This window comes from Ambystoma mexicanum, chromosome 1q (assembly GCF_040938575.1).
Source record: "Ambystoma mexicanum isolate Mex_15411 chromosome 1q, UKY_AmexF1_1, whole genome shotgun sequence".
NCBI lineage: Eukaryota > Metazoa > Chordata > Amphibia > Caudata > Ambystomatidae > Ambystoma > Ambystoma mexicanum.
In genome coordinates, this window is record NC_090922.1 from 206,467,769 (window position 1) to 206,490,367 (window position 22,599).

The 22,599-nt window shown below is 47.1% G+C and overlaps 1 protein-coding gene across 1 annotated transcript in view; it reads right to left on the reverse strand.

The window, feature by feature from the left end:
* Window positions 1-22,599, reverse strand: part of EMP3 (epithelial membrane protein 3 (MAM blood group)) — a 154,134-nt gene that overhangs the window by 12,044 nt on the left and 119,491 nt on the right. The window contains exons 2-3 of the mRNA XM_069637355.1: window positions 7,949-8,051; window positions 5,331-5,433 (exon numbers count right to left, since the gene is read on the reverse strand). Of these exons, the coding sequence (XP_069493456.1) occupies window positions 5,331-5,433; window positions 7,949-8,026 (181 nt within the window). The 5' untranslated portion in view covers window positions 8,027-8,051. The remainder of the gene's footprint in view (window positions 1-5,330; window positions 5,434-7,948; window positions 8,052-22,599) is intronic.

The following is a 22,599-nucleotide window of genomic DNA, read 5'->3' on the forward strand; positions in this document are numbered from 1 at the left end:
TGCTCTTCCGAAATAGATTATACTTACCTACCGAAGCTCTACGTAAAGCTATACTGCATGGTTTACATGATTCCAAGGTTGGGGGACACCGAGGAGTTTGATCTACACAAGAAGTGATAGCGCGCCAATTCTGGTGGCCTGGTTGGGCAACTCAGGTCAAGCAGTACGTAGAATCCTGTCCCACCTGTGCCCAAGTCAAGACTCCCCGCAGGAAACCTTTGGGCTTATTACATCCTACAGAAAGGCCACCTTATCCGTGGCATACACTTGCCACAGATTTTATTATGGACCTACCAAGTTCCGAAGGCAACATATGTATCATGGTGGTGGTGGACTGTTTCACCAAGACGGCCCATTTTATCCCCTTTGAGAAGATACCAACAGCAACTCAGGTGGCTAAATCCTTCTTACAAAACATCTTTCGCCTGCATGGGTTGCCAGAGAAGATTATTTTGGATCGGGGCTCTCAGTTTATCTCAGCTTTTTGGGGCCAGCTGTGTCGACATCTGGGAATTCAAACTAATGGGCAGACGGAGAGGACAAATCAGACTTTGGAACAGTACCTGCGATGTTTCACAAACGCATCTCAATCTAATTGGACCTCCCACCTTGTGTTGGCCGAAGTGGCCTATAACAATTCTGTCCATTCGGCAACCGGATTCAGTCCCTTTTACTGTTCTTCTGGGCTTCACCCCAAGCTGCTGCCTCTCTCTCCTGTTCAACCCAGTCCAGTCCCGTCCGCGGATCAGTTGGTTGCCAAGATTCAGTCCCTCCACCTTCGGGCAGCTGGTACCCTAGCTCAGGCACAAGAATACATGAGAAGGACTGCCGATAAACATCGGAGTCCTGCGCCTCAATTTCTAGTGGGAGATTGGGTGTGGCTATCTTCTAAGAACTTACCAGCCCGTAATTTACCATTGAAATTGGCTCCTAGATTTCTTGGTCCCTTCCAAATAATCAGACAGGTTTCCCCGGTGGCCTTCAAGTTGGCCCTACCTGTGTCCTGGCATGTTCATCCAGTATTCCACGTTTCCTTGTTGAAGGTTTATCGCCCCGACCCTTATGGTCGTTCCCCTTCACGTCCAGCACCCATTGAGGTTGAGGGTACGCCTGAATTCGAGGTCCAAGAAATATGTGATTCCCGTTACCTTAGGGGGAGGTTGCAATTTTTGGTCAACTGGAAGGGTTACCCTGTCTGTGATCGCACTTGGGAACCTGTGGGTAATGTCCATGCTCCTCGTTTAGTGAGAGAGTTTTATCGCCGTCATCCCTGGAAACCTGGTGCTCCTGGCCTTTCTGGAGGGGGTTATGGTGTTAGGACACGTACCTGGAAGGCTGCGGGTCGCCACTTTCCTTGGCAGCTCTATTCCAGGTATCGGATCAGTGGGAGGGAGATTCTCCGACACCCGAATTAGCTGTTTGCTCCAGGCTACGGGCGCACGCGTGTGCCGCGGACCAAGGCGATCGATGGCTTGCGCTCCAAGCCTCGTTCTCGCCCCGGAAGGACCGCGGCGCATGCGAGGTTCTCTTCGCGCTCCAAACCTCGGTTTCGTACCGCGGCTGTAAATAGCGGTCTGGTGCAGGAACGAATCGCATCTTAACACGGTTCGTTCCTGACTCACCGTTGTTTCGCCGCCGGCTCCAGTTGGATTCTGCAGCCTCGCTCTGCTTCCCTGCCTGGATTTCCAGGCCTCCCTCCTGTCTGGTCTCCTTGTTTCCTCTGCCAGACTCTCCAGTTTTGCCCGCCTGGGTCCCTGCTTACCTGCCAGGCTGTTCTGCCTTTCAGCCTGGTTCTCCAGTATTTTCCCACCAGACCTTCTGCCTTCTTTTGCTTGGTTTCCCTGTCCGGTTCCCTCCATTTGCCTGGTTTCCCCGCTTCCCAGATTGGCTCCCTACTCCTTGCCTGGCCTCCCTGTTGTTCCCTTGCTGCTCTCCCCTTGGTTAAATCCTTTGAGGTTCCCTGAGGTCAATCTGCCCGCCTACTTGGTATCCCTATTTTTGTTGCCTTGCTGGGGTACCAGTCTTCTTGCCTGCTCCAATTTACCCTCAACATCTTCCGGATTCGCCTGGGCCTGGACTCTCTCCGACAACTCGGCTACCCATCATTCCGCAGCCTGCAAATTGACTGTTGCTTGGATGTCCATAGAACTGAGTGTGCCTGGTTCTCCCAGCCATCTACTGAGCTCTCCCCCTGGGCCATTCTACTGAGCTCTCACCTCCCTAGACTTCTCGACCTCCTTATTGCCCGTCTCGCCTGTGCCAGCTACAGCAACCAAGGTCACTACAAGAAAAAGATCTTTGGTGCTGGGGGGTGGCCCCCGTCCATTCCTGTACCCTCAGGACAGGATTGAGGCCGCTTCCTTGTGCCATAATCTCTACTGGTTTACCCGAATTTCAGACTGGCTTCCCCAACGCGGACATCATCCGGAAACAGAGGTACGTCCAAGTTGCGTGACGTACACCTTAACAATGAGTGACACTCACATTTAGGGGTGGGATTAAGCTTTAACTGTCACCCACGCACCCAACTAAATCTCACACTTGGTGAACAAGTCTACAACTGGACATGGCAATGCTGCCCTCTCAATTGAAAGGCAAAGAGGCGGTAAGAAGCCCTCTGACAGAGGGCGGCCCTTCTGCATATTTGACAGCAGAGGGTAGAAAACGTTAAATAGAGCAGAGAGCACTGCTCAAGGATTGTTTTTGTATTGACCGCAGGGTGATTTATGCTGTTACGTATTATAGATTTTTCACATGCAATTTGAGCACCTGAATATAATATTCAGGCTGGCGCCTTTTAGTTCCTGCATCTCTCTTAGTGGGTGTTTGGTGTTATGCTATTAATGAATGTCTTCCCAAGTCACTGATGACATATTGCAGAACGAAAATGGTGTCGAGGGACATGTAAAATCGTGTCCTATGAGATCCGTGAATATGCTAATTAGTACTCAATCTTATGAATTTGTAAAACTTGGGGCCTCGTCCTATCCTTCTTCCTCTCCCTTTTCTTATCTCACTCCCTCCCTTTCCTATACCCCTGCTTAAGAGCCAAAGGCTGTTAAACAACTTTTTAAGAAAAGTGAAACTCTATGAAAGGATTAAGAGGAAAGTGCATTGTGTACTCCACATTTGAAAAACTGTGAAGCGAGCTCGAGGTTAACTCATGCGCAGAGGTCCACGTCCAACTGCGGTCAGCCCAAGGCTGGAAAATTACAAGCCATGTTACAAAGAAAAATGCGTCAGAACCCTGAGGGCGAAGAGATCCCCAGCCAAAGAGCGGGGGCTGGGCTTCCCGTTGCAAATACGGAGAATCATGAGTAAACAGTAAGTTATTCTCTGCAAAATAACGGACTGAAACCTCCTTAAATCCTCCATGCCGCCCAAAACTGCATCACGGCTTACAAAAGGTGCTCTCTGTTTATTCCAACTGAAACTGCCAGGCAGGGCAGTTTCTAGCCAACTTCGTGCTCAGGGCGAAACACTAGAATGCGCCACCCGCCCCCCCACTGGCACACGTCACTCCCAAACTACACCTCTGTGTCGTTCGACAAAACCCCTTCTCAGTATAAATAAATAATTGCTATACCAATGAAGCTGGTTTCATTACATTGTAATTCAGGTACTTGACAGAAGAAATCTAATGTGAAAACACAGCTGTTGCTGCCCAAGTAACTGTTTTTTCTGTCACCTGCTCTTAGGGAAGGCCTTGCCTAAATGCAGTTTCAAACTGTGCAAACTGGCACACTGCGATGTGACCAGCCTGCCCAGGTCTGAGGGCCCACTGACCACTGGTCCTGCATTGCAGGTATTCTGTCCGTACCACCTCACTTGTATTTCGCAAGGGGCAATACTAGACTAACCATATGAATTATTTTCTGATGGGTTATCATTCCAAGATGGACCGTTTGGTACACTCTTATTGTACTCTTTCAAAATACCTCTATGAGAGTGGGAAATGGCACAAATAGCACCAATGGGGGTTTCTGTATGCTTTGCATTAAATCAGAGCATTTCAGGAATATAAAGGTGATCTGAGAGCTCTACATTTGATAAACAAGTCTGTGATAAAAGGATTGCATGCATGAATCTCTAAATTCATAACAGACACATGGCTTGATACTCACTTCACGGTTCACAGCACTCACCCTAACATTAAAATGTTCATAACCATGGACCATACATACTCATTCGAACAGCTTAAGTTTTTGGATGGGAGTATAAAATGGCTGCAACATGAGCCACTCAAATGATATACACGGGCTCTTTTGGTTCTTGTTTCTGGAGAATTTTAGATGAGGAAGGGCTGGGTCTCAGTGTGAGTATTCTCAACCGCCAATACTGAAACATCTTTTGGGAATTATATCTATAGACTGGACAGGATACCATAGAAGAGAGACCCAATAAACAATGCACAGAAAGACTACACAGAATGGATTGCACCTCTTACAAACTTTAGCCTGACCAGTAATAACCCGATGAAGCGGTTTAAACAGAACCAGCTTCTAATGCATGGTAAAGGGTCCACAGTTCCTCAGCCACTACCTCCTCACCATTACACAGGCCTCAGGTGTTATTTCTGCAAAAAAAACAGGCAGATGCTTTATCTGACAGCTGGCATTAGCATCTCTTATTAATGCTGGCCTGCAGTTAGTGAAAATCATGGTGTGGCCATGCATCTCACACGCTGCTTTTGGAATATGCATTCCTGTGTTTGCATATTGTGAACTCATCGCAGTTATCCAAGAGTCAGTAGAGAGCAGCCAGCCAAACATGGCAAAGGAGCACCCACCAGAACAGCAGGTTGCTTAATCTTTTCTCCGGCTAGCTCAGAGGCAGCTTTCTTGGTGGGCCCCTTCCTGCGCCCTCCTCCTGGACCATTTAGCTCTGCTCCCCGGGCCTTCGCCCGCTCTGCCTGGGCCAAGAAACGGGCCAGCTGCCAGGATGTGTGAAGCAGCACTGCTGACACATATAGGGGCGCATCAGCAAGATTTAAACCAAATAGGCCTCTGGGTGAGGTTTCCTTATACTACGTATAACTACAACAATGCAAGCCTGACCTTGAGTCTCTGCTTCGCGTACTGCCCCAGCGACAATTTATTGTGCACTCTAGAACATCAACCAACAAATAAAAAACCAGGCCTCAAAATGTGCACTCACCAATAGCCATTAGCTAGTAATAATGGACTCTTGGCGAGTGGGAAATGGTGTGCTATGGGAATGTGGAGAAATGAGTGGGCAAGTGACTTTTTATGCCTAGCTAGTCAATTGCAACTTGAAAAGTATACCCTTGAAAAAAAACATGTTACTATACCATCGTATGTGCCACTTACCACTGTCCGACACTGAGGAGCACAGCCAGGCCTCGGTGTTGTTGTTATAAAGGCAGTCATACCAGAGGTTCAGTGATTCGTCCTCGGATAACACCCACCAGGACTAGGGAAAGAAGATAGAGAGGATTACATCCATTGCATCCGGTAGAGTTCCCTTTGAGCCAACATGGAGAAACAGCTAAAGATCTGCGAGGGTTCCCTGTAAGCAGCAGAGCCACCTTTCAAGGAGACCAATAGTCCAGGTCATGTTGAGGGGTTGGAGTCCAGCCCAACCTGCACCAGCCCACAATTACCCCTTCCTACCTACCAAATCGTAAACCTCGAGCCACAGTCCACGAACCACCACAGCCCGCTAGGAACCAACTACAAGTCGCTAGGAGCTTGTTCCAACCCTCAAGAACGTTTGCCAGCCCAATGGCCATCACTTGCCCTCAATAGCTTCTCCAATCTACTGGTAGCCTCCCCTTCCTTCCAGGAACCTTGTCCTCAGCTCACACCAGCCCAACGGGAGCCCACTCAGCCCACCAGACTCCATTCCCATCTCACCTGAAGGTGACGTTAGCTGGCTAGATGCATCAACTTTTACCAGGGACAACTTCAAATCCCAGAAGAATGCCCCATCTTACCAGGAACCCACTCAGCCTGTCCGAGGCCCACCCATTCTTAAAGAGCATACATCCCAACAGGAGCCTGAGCCCGTCTACCCACACTATACTCCTACATAGGTTCATTGAAAGAAGATAACTGGAAGACCCCCCTGTGCTACAATCTCTCTGCCCTTTCTAACTTACTCGATAAGGTGTAGCAATAAACCCTGGCTGAGAAATGTCCTGGTGCAGCACACCTTACGTGATAAGCTAAAGCCTATGTCCAGCGGTACATCTGGGCACATTTCAGTGTGAATGAACTTTGACTGACCTCTGGCATTTTCTATTGCCATGCAAGGGGGAAGAGGTGACCAAATGTGATTCTGGAAATGGGTTTCAAAATAGCCCCATTTTACACTATGCAGGCGAATGTACCGAGAAAGACCAGAGCTTCCAAGCGAGAGCTCTAAAGCCTCACCACTCCATGCCTGAGTAGGTCCTCCAGTCCGGACTCTGCATTCTGGAACGTGTAGTCCTGGTTTCTAAATGATAAAAGCAAAACTACAAGTCCCAGAATGCAAAGAGCAAAACCAGGACTGAAGTACCCAGCCTCGGCATGTGGAAACACTTGAGCTATGTCTATGGAGGGTTTGGGAAGGGTGTGCTGCCCAAGAAAACTTTGCATAAACCTACCATGATATAACGTGTTTTTAAAAGTAAGGAAAACACAGCCAAAGCTTTATATATATCACATTCTTTGCTCCAAATGCCAGTGCGGGTTGAGGCGAGAAGGAAAGAAGTGGATGGGATGGCAGGAAGAGAGAGTAAGAGGATCAGGAAAGCAGGTAGCATACATGTTAGAGATTGCTCATGTAGCGCATAAGACTGCCCAGATGCTGCTTCAAAGTGCTAAAAGGCATGAGAGAGCAGGGTGGGCTGGAGGTGTGAGGGGGTTGATTGTACGCCAAAATGCATTTATTATTATTAGCTTATTGTATGGCATTGTACTTGGTTATTTATATAGCGCTCTTTCCCCACTTGTGTGGCCTCAATGGTGAAAGAGCATACACAGGAGGTGCTTGTTCATGTTTATGTAATTTATAAAGAGCTACAGCCTAAAAATGTGATGGGAGTGGAAGGCAGATTCTAAGGGCTTGATTCACAAAGTTCCTGATTCATTGAATGTTTAGTACTGGTGCAGGGTCACTTAGCACTGTCAACAAACACCCTGGGCCTCATTACGAGTCCGGCGGTAGACGTGCCGGTAAAACCGGCAGGCTGCCAACGGACTCGTGAATTGTTCCGCCACCTGACTTGCCGGTAACAGTGGGGGATTCTAACCCCACCGGTCCGGGTAGTCAGGCGCCGGAAAAATGGTATTGCCCATTGCCATTGAGTCCCAATGGGAATGGGGAACAGGGAGGCGCCGGCACCGTAAATAACAGTGCCAGTGCCTCCGTGAAAGTCTACGAGCGGCAGATCAGCGGCAGGTCTGACCTGGCGGGCGGGGCGGCAGCTGCACGCAGACTTGGAGTGCGCTGGTACGGTAACAACAGTTCCGGTAGGCTTACCGACACCGTTGTTACCGGACCGGCATGCTCGTAATGAGTCCCCCTGATTCACAGAGCGGGCCAAAGAGTAGTTTGACAGTGCAAAGTGACTTTGCACTGCAAAAGTACTCTTTGAATTAGGCCCATTTAGCACAGTGTAAAGAGTACCTTTGCAGTGCAACGTAACTTTGCACTGCAAACAAACACCCTGATTCAAAGTGACTTTGCACCACGCTAGAAATTCATGAATGAGACCCAATGTGTTTTTCAATTGGAGTTTTCCATTGAAAATGTTGCTAATTGGCAGTGCAGCTCCATGTGTTCATTTGAAAAGACTCAACATTACAAGACCCAGAATTCACTAGGTAACGAAAGCACATCACTGGAAAGGTTGTAACCTCAGTGGCCTGCAATCATATGGTAACGCTCTGCAAATGAGTTAGTGCATACATAGGGGCTCCCTGCCCAGAAGCCAGTTTACCTTGTCAAGCGTTGCTATTAAAAGTAGAAGGAGAATGATGATATGCAGGCCAGTGACGCCGAAGAGGAGGATGCTCATGGTCCAATCAGATGAAGGCAACGATCTAAAGACGTGCAAACAGAGATATTACTGATGACTTCAAAAAATCACTTGCATATATAATAATCACTTTCCAGAACATGGCTGTAGATAGCAATACATGAATTCATTGCACAATTATGCACAACTGCAATTACTGGACATATGTTTGTAATCTTCATGAATACATTCATAAACATACACAAGTCTGTAAGAATGTGTGGTAAACCAAACACTGTAGTGTGATTTTCCGCATGTTTTCCTTCTTAAACACCTCTCCTTCTTTCTGATTGGTGTCTTCTGTCATTTGGGGTTTTCTCTGGTCCTTATTTTGAAGTGGAAGTACAATCTGAACACTTGATTGCAGAGCTTCACCTTTGCGGCGGTTGCCTTTGTTGTTTACTTTCTTCTAATATTGGTCTAACTCAGGTAGCGCCATTTTGTGAAATCCAGGAGTTGACAGCATGGCCTAGCCAGGGTGCATCTCAACATGTGCTCTGGTGGCTCAGCCCCATGTTATAATAATGCACTACTTGTTAGAAAATCTGTACATTTGGTATTTGATAACTGAAATGCTGCTACTTGATGGCATTTTAGAAGGCAAATTAAGTTTATTATGCACATTGCCTGGTCACACGGCCCTTATTCAACTTTACCAGATAAACTGTGTTGTGATTTCTGACTTGAGCGATAGGGCCTCTTTTTGGTAGGATTGCAACATATTTCCATCCCCTTTTCATGTACATCAGTGGAATTCTTTTTAAAAAAAGGTATATCAAAAGTAAAGTTTCCAACCTTGGCAAATACCACTGCTACTATTAACAGTGAGTGTAAACTTAAATATTTCTAAACATAAAAATAGTCTCCCACACTACAAATGAAACCTTAACACGCGCCTCAGAACTACTTCACAACACTCCTTTAAATATTATGTAGCTCACATTAGGAGTATATCGTGTTACTTGGTCATAGTATCAACAATACACCCACAAAAAGAAATTATTAGAATCGTAAAGGAAATAAAAACCCAACTTCAGGCAACAACAACATTGTACTCTCGCAAACCTTATGCAACAGCATCACAGCCCACCTAAGAGCAGAAATAGAAGCAATACAACAGGCCATCAACACATCCTGCAGGACCACAATCAACACCCTCCCAGAAACCAACACCCCAACAGCCAACATAACATTCGATCGATTTTAACCTAAAAGTGAGGAAATCTTCGACAAACATAGGCAGATCTCCCAGTGACCTATGCCCACCGGATATCTACAAAAAGCTACTCACCCACAAAACAACAGCCCTCTACATCTGACCTCTAATGAACCAATCCCTAAACACAGGAATAGTACAAAGTCATTCAAATCAGCGTACATCAAACCTATCCTATAAAATGAGATGGGGAATACAGATGACCCTACTAACTACAGGTCCATATCAAACCTACGGTTCTTTCCCAGCAAAAATCCTGGAGAACCAAGTAGCCAAAGAACTAATCAATTATGTAGAAAGCACCAGAATACTTGACCAATCCCAGGTCGGTTTCAGACACCTAAGAGGAACAGAATCAGAGATCCTCACCATATAGGATGACCTGAGAATGAATGCGGACAACCCCCCCCCCCTCCAATCGTCTCTCATACTACTGGACATATCAGCTGCATCCAATATGATCAGGCGCACAATCCTAATCAAGAGACTGGAGGAATCTGACATTATGAGGAATTCGACAATCCGCTTGGGGAGTGTGATCTCGCCTGGACTTTTAGATTTTTTGATAGTGAAGAATAATGGGAGATCAACCTACGAAAATGTGTGAGGCCATTCCGCACACATTTTCTCTGCTCACCGCATGAAACGCATAGTCACGTGTACTCTGGGTCAACACAGCCTACAGGCGCCGTCTTCCCCTGTCATGGTCAGCTGGAAGGTGACAGCCATGGGTACATCAAAGCATCTCAATAAGGGGGAAGGGACACCGTCCTCCGGCCGTGGGCAGCCTGATTGTAATATCAAAGGTTCCATGGATCTGCTTTCTTATTGTTTAGTTCAGCTGGTGGTAGTGCATACTAATTAGAGATAATTGAGGCAAGCGTGTTGCAAGGGCTTGGTTGCCCAACAGACATCAGGAAAGCGGGGTTAACACCCCTTTAGTATGCAATGTGTCAACTTAAATCTGGTTCCCACCTCACTGTATGAAGGGCAGTGAATGGCTTGTCTGGGTCCATCAGTTACTGTAGGTACCCCTGCAGAGCGGACCCCTTTCAGAGGGGAGAAGTATGTGATTTGAGGGAGACAAGAATTCTGCTCTCGTCAAATACTTCAAGGGAGACCTGAGCTTTAATCAAGAGTCACAGAGGGCTCAGTTAACCAGAGAGACACTTTGATCTACAACAGACAGGAAGATGAGTGGGGCTTAGGTATATGTTGTCACCCTTACCTTTTCTGTTGCACAGCACTCTGGTCCTGACCTCATGCATAACAGAATATTGTTGGTGGGGACCCAAGATTGGTTCATTAAGGTAGGCTTTGCCTGGGCCAATCACTGGGGCCCATTTGGCTTTAAAAGAGGGCTGAACCCCTCACTTAGCAGATAATCCGATGACTTTGAAAGGAGCAAGAAGAAGGACTCATTTGGATCTGGGCTGAAGGTGCAGTCTACCTTACATCTTCCGCCAGTGAAGGAAGGCCAGGAGTTCCAAGAGGGAAGCAAGTTCCCTCCTCTAAGCATCTCCCAGGGAGCAGAGGTAGATACTGGACTCAGAGGACCCACCCAGCAGCTCCAGAACCGGTACCCAGCCAGCACACAGCGTGCCCTACTAGGTTCTGCCAGCAAGTTTTTTAGGTGGGAAGTGCCGGAGAGTATCTGAATTAAGGACAAGGCCGTTGCCTGCAAACACTTGCCTAAGCTTCGGGCCATCTGCCTTGAAAGGACGACAAGAGCCCTGTGAAGAAGGCAGGAGGAGTGCACCACAAGCATCAACCAGCATCCATCTTTTAAGGACATTTCTGAGACAGTCGAGTCCTCGAACTGCAACCGGCTGCACCGCTGACTGTTGTCACGCCGCAGTCATCAGAGCCATCCGAGACCCCTCGACCAGCGCTCCAGATCCGCCAACCAGCACAGAGACAATGATTCTTGGCTCTGAGCCACCATGTAGGCCAGCCTGCAGCCAACCGTCCAGCCTCACTTGCCAATAAGTCTTCCGCCTGATAACCACAGCGGTCTCCCGCCTCAAACTCTATCTCAAGAGCTGTAAAGCGCCCTGGAACCGCCTCAACGCTGGCGAGCATCAAGAACTTCTTAAGCACCATGTATATTGGGGTTGTCCCCCCTGGTCCTTGTCGGAAGGCCCCTAGAGACCGTTGGTCCCTTGGTGCTGAAACCAAATAACCTTGAACAGTAAGACTGATTACTTTACCACTACCCTACTGTCAGTATCCAGAGTGCTTCCCTTTCCTTCGTGAAACTGTCTGTCCTCTGTGTTCCTTTACAGTGTGCGCTGTAATTTGTAGTGTGCTAAAACTGTCTGTTGTAGTAATAATAAAGTAGATATTTTAATACAACCTTGACTTGGCAGTCCCTTTTATCATTGGGTAATAATGTATTTTCGCTGTGTTGCAACTAACCAACGATGCACGACCTTGCGGAGATAAGCCTGCTGTTCCGTCCATGTCACCAAAATTGGACAAGGAGGTTTATAATTGACTTGTGTTCCAATCTGTTCAGATCCCTTCTGGTGTACTAGAGGTATGGGGCTGATTGATGTTTTAGAAACCGATATTCATCCCTGGACCACTGGTACCCCGGAGGTTGATTTGTCACAGACATACAAAGCTCTGCACTACAATGGCTGAAATCTTTTGTCACTGGCCCAACAGAAAGAACCTACATTCCAACATTCACATTGAACACAAAAAATATTACATGTGGTGTATCACAAGGTTCAAGCCTCTCCCCACTTCTCTTCACTATCTATATGACCTCGCCTCCCCCTAATGAAACTCATTCAAGCCCATGGACTGACAGCCGACAACTAGGCAGACACCCAACTCATTTTCAAGATAACTAAAGGCAACGACCCGGACAACTCCCTCAATAAATGCCACTGGCTACAAATAAAGAAACACATCAAGTTGAAAGCCCTGTGCATTGCTCCTAGATCACTACATGAACATGGAGCTGGCCTAAACAAAGCTGCCAGAAGCAGGCCCTCTTGGTCCGATCATGGGGATGGGGGTTGCTCCAGGGGCATTGAGTTGGGAGCCAGCATGGACTAAACTGGCCGCCCTTGATGGACCGCCCTCCCTCCCATATGAACTGAAAGAAGCACTTTTCTGCTGGGCCCTTGCTACGCCCCTCGAGGGAATTTAGGGCCCCAGTAGAGTGAGCCCATCTACCACTCCCATGCTGGATCAGCCCGTCATAGCCCTATGTGGTAGCTAGTTGCAGTGTGGAGGTGGCGCATATCAAGCCCCTATCACATTACTGACTGGGCCTGTGGCTTCAGATTACGTGTAATTCTAACTTGCATTGGTGCCCCTGTAAGGTTTACCTGGTTGGATATATCACAGGCGATACTCAAAACCGGGTACTGCAGTGGTCTTTGCAGGTCATGCGCACAGTTATTAAATATCTTGCAAATATTGCAGTCACAGTTTGCGCTTTATGTGCTTGTTCAATATCACATGCTGCCTGGTGACAACGTCAGAGTCGTAAAGAGCAGGGTTAGAAATTGCTGGGAACTGAGAGCTATTTATCTCCTACTTCTAGTCTAGGAGAGCCTGGTAAGCTTAACACCAACAGTAACCAGGAGCTACCTTTTGAGGTGCACTTGCTTGTTCAGATGTTTTGAGGTGCCAGCATCAACTAGGTAACAATCATTTCAGCTCAGAGCGATGGAATGTGTAACAAGCTTCACCTAACCTCTGTGGTTTACAGCTCTTGAAAAGCTGAAGCCTGCTGTCGCTCGGGTGTTAGCCCTTCAAATGAAGGTCCCAAAATTCAATGCCAGTTTCTGTCTGAAGGTTCTGGTGCCTTTCCACTCAGCCATTGTTGATAAATATTCATACTATGGGACGCATTCTCAAGACTACGGGGTGCGGCTGACAACCACGCAGGATGACATTGTCAGCTGGAGCCTGCACCGTAAGAACAAATCACTACCCAAGCAGGGATTCATTTCTATTTAGCAAAGGCCTCTACAAAAGCCTAAAAGCCACCACTACATCACCAGGGAAATGGTTTGATAAAGGAAGGCCCCCATGGAGGCCTTCGGTGCAAACCCACTAAACCACCAGGGATATTAATAATAAAGAAAGGCCTCTGGAAGGCCTGGAGTACCTGGGAGCCCTTACAGGCTCTGGGTTAGAAATGCTCTTAGACTGCACGAAGAAGGGGGCGGGCCTCCAGGAACATTTAAGCCTTTCCCAAGCCCTTCCTCTGTCACACCCCTGGAGTCAGGTAAGCTTATTGGCCAGGGTAACTATCCAGTCCTGGGAGGGGCTGAGGTAGTTAAGGAGGTGTGTGCGAATGCTTAAGTGTTGGTTAGTTGGGTGAGAACCGAAGGTGGAGGAAGATGTCCGAAGGACCAGAGAAGGCGTGAGGGACATGATTTCGTAGGCTATTGGAGAGGGGGGTCTGTGGTGTGTTGGTGTGTTAGAGTGGAGAGTGTGAGGAATAGAGGTAGAGTAGAAGTAGTAGAGTGGTAGTGCTAGTAGTTGCAGAGGTAGTTGGGCGTAGAGGTAGTGGTAGTGGGAGACGTGCAGTAGCGAGTGAGAGAGGTAGTAAGTAGTAGTTATAATGGCTTTGAAGAATAAGACTAGGAAGGAAGACAGGTAGTAGAGTGATAGTATTAATAATGGAGTAAGGAATAGTAGTATAGGGTGAGTAGTAAGAGTGACAGGGAGTGGGAGAATAGGAGAAGTGGTAATAGCGAAAATTGATTAGAACAGCAATTGCAAGCGGCAAGGAAGTAGATTGGGAGGAAGGAGGAAAGGATAACAACAGAGGGTAACATGGGGTAGCGACAGTAAGAAGTTAAAGGGTTGATAAGTGAGAGGTGAAGTAAGATCAAAGGGTGTTGGTGAAAAGGAAGAGTGAGAGATTGGAGGTATAGCAACAGGGTGGGAGGAGACTATCTGGGACCCAGTGCAGTGGAGGGTCAGGTAATAACGTGTGTGAGAGAAGAGAGACTGACACTGGCTGGAAGAAGGGACCATCTCTAATGTCCTAGAACACTAAGCAGGATAGGTCTGGGGCAGTTAGATAACCCTGATGGAGATAGTTAGCCAACGCTTTAGGGAAAACACCAATAGTATTAGTCAGAACAACAGACAGAAAGGTGTTCCCGTTGACGGGCTACTAATATCTTGTTGAGGATGCCTGGGCTAGGGAAGGAGTATACTGGCCAGAAATAGTTAGGGAACGGCCTTAAAGCCAGACTTCCCAGGGAACTCAATAGAACCAAAAGACCCCTTTTAAGAACCTACAGCCAGCCCATCTGCCAGCCTATCTGTAAAGTCATTGAGACCCTTGGACTGTCTTAAGGCGTCAGAGTGGTTATTTGTGGAGGGCTCCCCGTCACATATGTTTATGGGTGAGGTGGAAGTCAGGTGCAGGAACGCCACACACAGTTCATGCAGTTGATTGATGTAGTGCACAAGGAAAGCCATCCCACCACAAAGCAGTTGAGGTGTGACTCCTTCGGACCATCCAAATATCTCTTAGGTTACTTTGCAGGGATTTCTTTTCTTTGTAGATGGATTAAGAGGATTGTTCTGGTGCAGGATGGTCTCTGATCAGAATTCTAGCAGATTGGTGGTCATTTTACCACCAATCTGTCATCATGTGCGATACTTCTATAGCTACTCGAGTTATACAAATTTGAAACTATTTACTTTTTTTGTATTTTGCACAGGCATAACACCTTATTTTACAAGTACACGATTCAAGTAGGCATATGCGATATCAAGGGTCAGAATCAACTTCGACTAAAACACTGTAATGATGTGCAAAACACTGTGTCCGCATTTTATTCATGCAATAAACACATCAATCAATTTTCACTCAAGGGAAAACCCAAGATTCTGCTGGTGTGGGAATCAGAGAGGCCAGATGGCTCCTGGCGGCCAGGGCCCTTAAAGGCTCTTGGCCCTACAACCATTAAGCCTTATCCATGCTTCCTACAACCCTTCACAACCCTTCTTCACAGCACAGTTCCTGATCCCGCTGCCTGTGCAAGCCAAAAGCAGAAGAAGCGATTTGGGGTGCTCGGAAGGGGAGCCAACGTGAGCCCTCAAGTGGCGGCCCCTGCCCTGTAGACCGAATGTGGAGCTTCCTGTGAACCTGCCCAATGAAATTTACCAGGTTTCATTAACTGACCACTGGCAAACTTTAATCTGTTCTAACTTGTGCCTTGTTTTACTTGCTGTCAGAGCTTATACATGAACTGGTAGCTTTTTACTTAGACCATCTCGTTTGTTTTCCCGATTCGATTGTTTTCTTTTGGTAGACTCCATTCTAAGATAGTGGAGTTGGTTTGCTCAATGGGTTAAATAGTACAAATATTACAAAATGTACCTTTAATGGCTGCACAAACTGTGGTTATCACTATCAGTGCTTCTTCGGCTTTGTTCAGCCTTTTCCACCCCTCCAAACGTTCTCTTCCTCATACAAAAAGTTACGGGTGTGGAGGGTGTCTTGATGTCACCTTTGAAGACGAGGTGATCTTCTTAAATGTGGCAATAGGTGGGAAGAGAGTTCCAAAACCTTGGAGATTGATCCACCAAGCCGTAGCCTTCTAGCTAGAGCTTTTGAGTGCTGGATGACTGACAAGTCATTGATGGTTGACGGAGTTTGCTGCTCTTCTGCAGAGAGGTGTGGCCATTGCCATTAGTAGCTCTATGATTGAGTCTGAGCATTTTGAAGCCGCTGCAGGGGTTGATCAGGAACCTGTGTAGTTGTTTCTATGATTGTGTTATGTGCTCATGAGGAAAGAGGCGGAACATTAATGCGACCACTTTATTCTGGATACATTAGAGCTTGTCAGAGGTAGCTGGAGGTCGACCTGGCTTAATTCAGTCTGGCGAGAATTGTATCTCTGATTAGGGTAGCACAGTGGTTTATGGTTGTAATTGGTTATTTATAACGCGCTTAATACCCAGAGGTTTCTAAGCGCGGACCCTGGGGATCGAACCTGTGTTGCCCCGCATCGTCTTGCTGGTTATTAACAGCGTGATGTGTCATGCTTTCTGGCGTATGTCATCCTTTCCTGGATCTCTATTCATTCTGACAATGACATTCACCCCTGCACTGAAACTCACCAGCTCCTCCCAGTTAAAAACCCAGTTTTCCTTCATACCCCTTGAAAACCACCTGTTACCTCTCTCCAGAGGGTGTTTGCTCCCATGTGTTCAGAGGTCTCTGGAATTAGAAACACAAGCCCACTGAACTTGGACCCAGTAAAAGTCCAGTCATCAAGGTTATACATGGTAATGTCCGTCAGAGAGTAGAGGGAGGTCTATGGGAAATAAGTGGCATTGAGTAGCTATGGCCAAGTAGCTTTTTGTATATAGTGTTTTTGGGGGACTAATGGGGTCCGTTAGACATGGGTCTCATGCTATTAAAGCCACATCTCGAGCAATGTTCCACCAGCCTCTGAGTTACTGTACAAGACCAGATTCAACAAACATCTGCTGTTTGAACTCTTTCTGGAAGCCAAGGCCAGGACAACTTGGGCTATGAGATATGCCAGGCCTTTGGCATCAGCACCCAGACAAAGGGTCCTCATCATCGGCTGATGTCTGTGTGCTCCCAGATGTTCTGAGCCCCTAGTGAAATGAGTCTGGTGGTGGTGTTATAACATAATTCCATCTGGAGAGGACGTCATAGCCTGAGCTGCTTCGATTTTTAATAATAAAATGATGCAGGTAATTCTGCTTCTGAAAGTGAGATATGCTAATCAGATCACTCTTTCATAATGCTCCATGCCAAAAAGCACAATGCACACATGTACCTTTACGTGCCCATCTCCTGACATCCCCAGCAGGCTCGTTGCATGGCGGCAGAACAGGTTTGATGGTCACATCTTCATTTTTTAACACAGCTGCTGGAATACAAAGTTCCAATAGGCAGAGGTGGCTTTTTAACCGTCTGTATGTCTGGTTCACAATATTATCATTGTCTAACCCAGCAGCGTAGTAGCAGTTATTAATGTCTAAATATTAGCCAGGTCTAGTTTTGACATGGTGTCTGCTTATGTTACACAATTATACAGACACAAGCATTTGATGTAATGTCTTATTATTATTATTTAGCATTTATATAGCGCTACGAACCCTCAGGTATCTGAGCGCTGCTTATTATTACCCATGGTGTGTGGTGCTCATTTATCGACCTCGGAAGGATGAAAGGCTGAGATTGGCCCTGCCGGGATTCGAACCGAGCGCTCTACTCACAGTGCTATCGGACCGCCTTAGCTTAGTATTACCAACTTGGTGGTGGGTGGTGACTAATTAATGGCGTGGCTTGGTATGTATTAGCCATAGGGCCTAGGTGTACCCACAACATGTTGGGTCACACCCTGGGCGGCTGGTTCTTCCTGAGGAGGGTCACACCTTCCTCCAAAGAACAGGATTCCTCACTGAGCAGACCCCTGAGAAGCGATGATTCAAAAACAGTCCTGCCATCACAACAGCCACTTTACTGGAGACCTTTTTTTATGTAGGCAGAGACAGAAAGGGGGCAGAGTTAGAGTTGCCCAGAGGAGAGGTTCAGTCCACAGAGAGGTCTCACCATCTTGGATTTTGCCAGGGGTCCCAAACTTTCCACCCCCTCTACCCATTTTCTGCAGGCAAGGCACCCTAGGTATAACATCAGCAGGCAAAGGCCACTTGTTAAAGTAGCCTGGAATCGATATTTCAGAACAGACTTGCACCGGACCAATCCGCTGAGGCATTTTGCCTGTATAAGGGGCATTGGCCGATCCCCTAAGTTGATTCATCTTTGTACTCTGAAAGAAGAAAGAGTCAATTGAACCTTATTGGGAGTACAGTCTACTCCAAAGTCATCTGCTAGAGAGGTGAAGCTCAGGAGTTGTAAGGAAGAGTAAAGCTCCTTTCCATAGCCATGCTAAGGCCACATTCTGGGTGAAACTGCTGTATGGACAAGGCTTACTGCAACTGAAGCACTGGTACCTAGGACCTTGCAACTGGAGGTGACAGTACCCTTGAAAGTGCCTGCTACAATCCTTCCTGGCGTGTAAGGGCAAAGGACCCCTGGGACCCTGGCCTGCATCTTTCAGAAACTATAAAGCCAAGAAAGCAGTCCAAATCCACTCTACTGCCTCAAACTGCTTTTCAATCTGGCTCAACTGTGTTTGGCTCATTTTGGTGCAGCGTTGGGGCCCTCTGCAGCATTTGGCACTCCTAGCACTTAGAACCGCTTACCTGCTTTTCGAGCCATCCAGACACTGACTCAACCAATTGAAGCAGTCAGCCTCAAATCAACCCAATCACTGCCTCCATTCCATGCAAGCAATAAACTTGCTGCGTTTCACCGCCGGCTCCATCCAACTGAAGCATCATCTTGAGCAATGACTCAACCTGCTGCAAGCCATCATCGACTCGCTGGTCTCGAACCCCGACTTAACCACTAACCCAACCCGCTGGTAACATCAACTTGACCCATCTCAAATACCGACTTCACCAACAGGGAACCCTCACCTCAGACCTTCTGAAAGCTGCCTTCTGGTTGGGGAAACACGAGCCAACCGGATCAATACCGGCTCAACTGTAGTAAAGCACCTGGAAGTCTGGCTCAATGCTGTTGAGGCAGGAACAACGTTATTTGAAGAGGCCCTGTCCCCATTGCGCTGCCTTAAAATATGCTATTGAGTTTGAAGGCGCCTTCTATGTCTTCCAAAGACATATGCATTCACTTTTACATTTTGCTGCTAAAATCTTTACCTGAGCAGCCCGTCTACAGTAATTTATTTATTAGTGGCACACATTTTTGTTACTTTAACTAAAGATTCTATTTTTAATTGCACATTCTTTTATTTTGGTACTACAGTACTATTGTTGTTTGGATTGCTTCTGTACCAGCTCACACCCGTCCTGAACAGTATAGCCTGACTTTGGCACACATTACACATTTAGGCAAAGGAGGTATACCTGTCGGGCTGTGCCTGTTTCAACTTGATGATTGAGATCATTGCTGGTTCACTAGTGGTGTGAATGAGTTGGTGCTTTAACCACTACTCATCCCTATACTCCTGCAGAACAGTAGTCATTTTGTCACAGGTGTAGCTACAGTTCTTGCCTCAGCTGATAAATCTACTGATTAGGTAAAGAGAGTGTGACCAGGGCTGAAGGTTTGTTTCAAGTATTACCATTGTAAGCAACCAACACATATAAAAAAAAATGGCATCTCTTTGTGTCCTGCAGGAATACCACCATCACAGTGAGGGAGCATTGCGTATATGGTGGGAGGTGAGACACTGATAAGCTATGCGGGGTGAGTGGCTGGGGTTCTGACAGTCCTTGTAAAGGGCAAGACGACCAGGCTGCAGGATCTACAAATGTCATTTTCTTTTAGAGTCAAGCAGAATGCAACATGCATTCTGATTGGCTCTCGCCGGGTCCTTACCCGGCCGAGAATCTTATGATTCTCGGCCGGCATTCCAGCCGCCTTGTCCTCGGCGGGGGGCGTGGCAGCCCCTCAGCCAATGAGCCTCCATCCCCGCTCCCAGCCTCCCCGCGGCTGAGAGGCTGCCTTCGCCCCCTGCCGGGGACTCGGGTAAGGCTTTTTTTTTTAAACTCCCTTTCCTCCCTCCTCCCCCCTACTCCCACTTACCTGCTTGTTCCTGCTTCCCCGGCGAGGGACGAGGGAAGCCCGTGTGCCACACGGCTGGAGGCTTCCCTCGTCCCTCGCCGGGGACGCAGGTACGTATTTTTTTTTCCCTTCCCTCCCAACCCCACTTACCTTCTGCTTCTTTTTTGTCTTTCAGGATGGTCTTTTTCTCCCGATGGTCACCATGGAAAGGGAAGACGGACTCAGTTTTCCCTTTCCATGGCGGCCATTTTCTTGGTCGTTTCTTTTTTTTTTTTTCTGTCCCGAAACGCTGCAGCGTTTCGGGACAGAAAAAAATGCTTTTAGTCCCCCGCCCACGGACATAATGCGGGACGGGGTACTAATAGCAATATAACCCGAGCGGCGGGGGCATTACCGACTCAGGTAATGCCCCGGGGCCTTCATTAAGGCCCTCGCTTCGCTCAGGCCTATAACTATGGGCCCCAGGGCATTACCTGAGTCGGTAATGCCCCCGCCGCTCGGGTTATATTGCTTAATTAATGCACTGCCAAACACTCGGTGGCCAGCAGGTAAAATTAAACATCACCTTGGTAGTCTCTTGAAAAGCTATTTAAACACTAATTTCTAATGGTCACTTCCCGTATATATTATAGACAGTATAACAATGTTACACTTCTATTGCTGAGCAAAGCTTGTTATCAAAATGTAGAATAACCAGATACATTATTTTATGGTAGTTTATCATTCTACGACAGACAGTCTGGTACACCCCAACTGTACTCTTTTGAAATATTCCTAAGAGAAAGAGGAAAGGGGGAAATAGCACCAATGATAGTTCCTGGCTGCTCTACATAGCATCCGAGAACATTTTAGGAACATAAAAAGGACCACAGGTCTTTTTATTTAAGCAATAAAACCCTCCGGGCAGGGACTTTTCTGGGGCAGGTAGGGCCCTGTGGCTAACATTAAAGCCCTCACTTCGCTCAGGCTTTTAACTCAACCCCGGTGCCTTACCTGACCCGTAAATCCCTCGCCCAGAGGGGTTTATTCCTGTTGTCATCACGGCATGTTGTTCAATGCTAATAGGTTTTTATTTCAGGGTAAGAAACGGCATGTTTGCCTTTTCTCAGCTTGAAACAAAAACTACAATGCAAGATGGCCACCATGGATTAGGGAGAAGGGAACTATACGTAGCCCTTCTCTTTTTCCATGGTGGCCATTGCTGCGACAGAGATGCGCCGAGAACACTTGAGGAACTAAGAATCAAAAGGTAAGTGCAGAGGGGACGGGATGGGGATGTGGAAATTGGGGTGGGGGAAAGGGAGTATGGTGGCCCACTTAACTAATTCCTGCCAGGGAAAATGGTGGCCTCTCGCTTCTGAAGAGGTTGGGAATTGAGGTTTTACCATGTGGTAAAGCCCCTGTTCTGAGGCTCCCGATTGGCTGGGAGGCCTCCCCCATCCCCCGCCGGGTACCTATTGACAAATATACTTGAATCGTTAAGTACATAACGCATATTGTGCTTGGGGATGATTTCATTTATCACAACACACACTCTCATCAGAATGCCTGTAACCATGAACCATATAGATAAAGTCATTTGGAGCACGTCATCATTTTGATGTGAGAATGAAACGACTTATCATTGGGCTCTGAAAATGTCTGCGAAGGGAAGCCAGGTCTTGAGGTAAGGGTGTCTCTTTTTATGAGGCTGTGCTCATGCTCAATCCCCAACACACACACATCCTCAGAGCATTACTCATACAGGATAAAATAGCATATTGCGAAGCCAAAAGCTGTAATATGTTTCCTGCAATGGTAGGTAACTGCGTATGTGATTTTCCTAGCTCGACATGGGTGGCGTCAAACCAATACAATTCCTACACACTTTATCAGGGTGCAGAGAGAGACCTTAGCGTCCAAAATATAAAGTGCTGTTGTTCTGACTTATGTGTTTCACTTAACGTATCCAGGGTTATTTTCCTGTTTTGGATAGTGCGTGCATCACACATTTCTTTTTAGTGCTTTATTCTTAAATGTGTTGTATTAGAACCTCACTACTACGCAGGGGCATTTCTACAATAAGGCAATTCTTCACGGTCGTCTAAGGTTCCACGTATAAGGATCCAGCAAAGGGATCCGGATTGACTCTACACACGTCAAATCAGGCCCAGTTAAGAGGGAGTTGCGCACACAATTGCAACGCCACCTGCAGTGGCACAAACCTTCCCCAAACTGATCCCAAATGTACATTTGACACTCACAGTGGGTATGAGAGACTGTCATCAAAGTTTCTTTTTGTATGTGGAGATATGTGCATTTATGACACAAGCCTGGCCTATTCACAAGTGAGAAGCACTTTAAGTGAGGCCATACAGAATTGATAAAATGGAGTCTTAGGGGCAGAGAAGTCACTACTGTGTGGCCTAGAGTCAATTACGTAGCCATCCAAGGGCCAAGTCAAAATGTGCCCTTTTTAAAATTACAGTCGAGGTCCATAGGGAACAAGGCCCAAAACAGACTCCTGGCAGAACTTAACGGCCCCAGAACAGACATGCCACTTTGCTGAAAGCACATTAAAGTGCAAGTGGGGAAAAAAAGATATAGCAGCCAGAAATCCAACATTTTCATTCTACCCAATAATGTTTCAAACAACAAAGAACTGGGGAGTGTTCATTTTTCTACAAAATATTTCCTATTCTTGGTTCACAATTCTACCAAGCGGGTCCGAGTGACCTGCAGACCTGTCTCGTT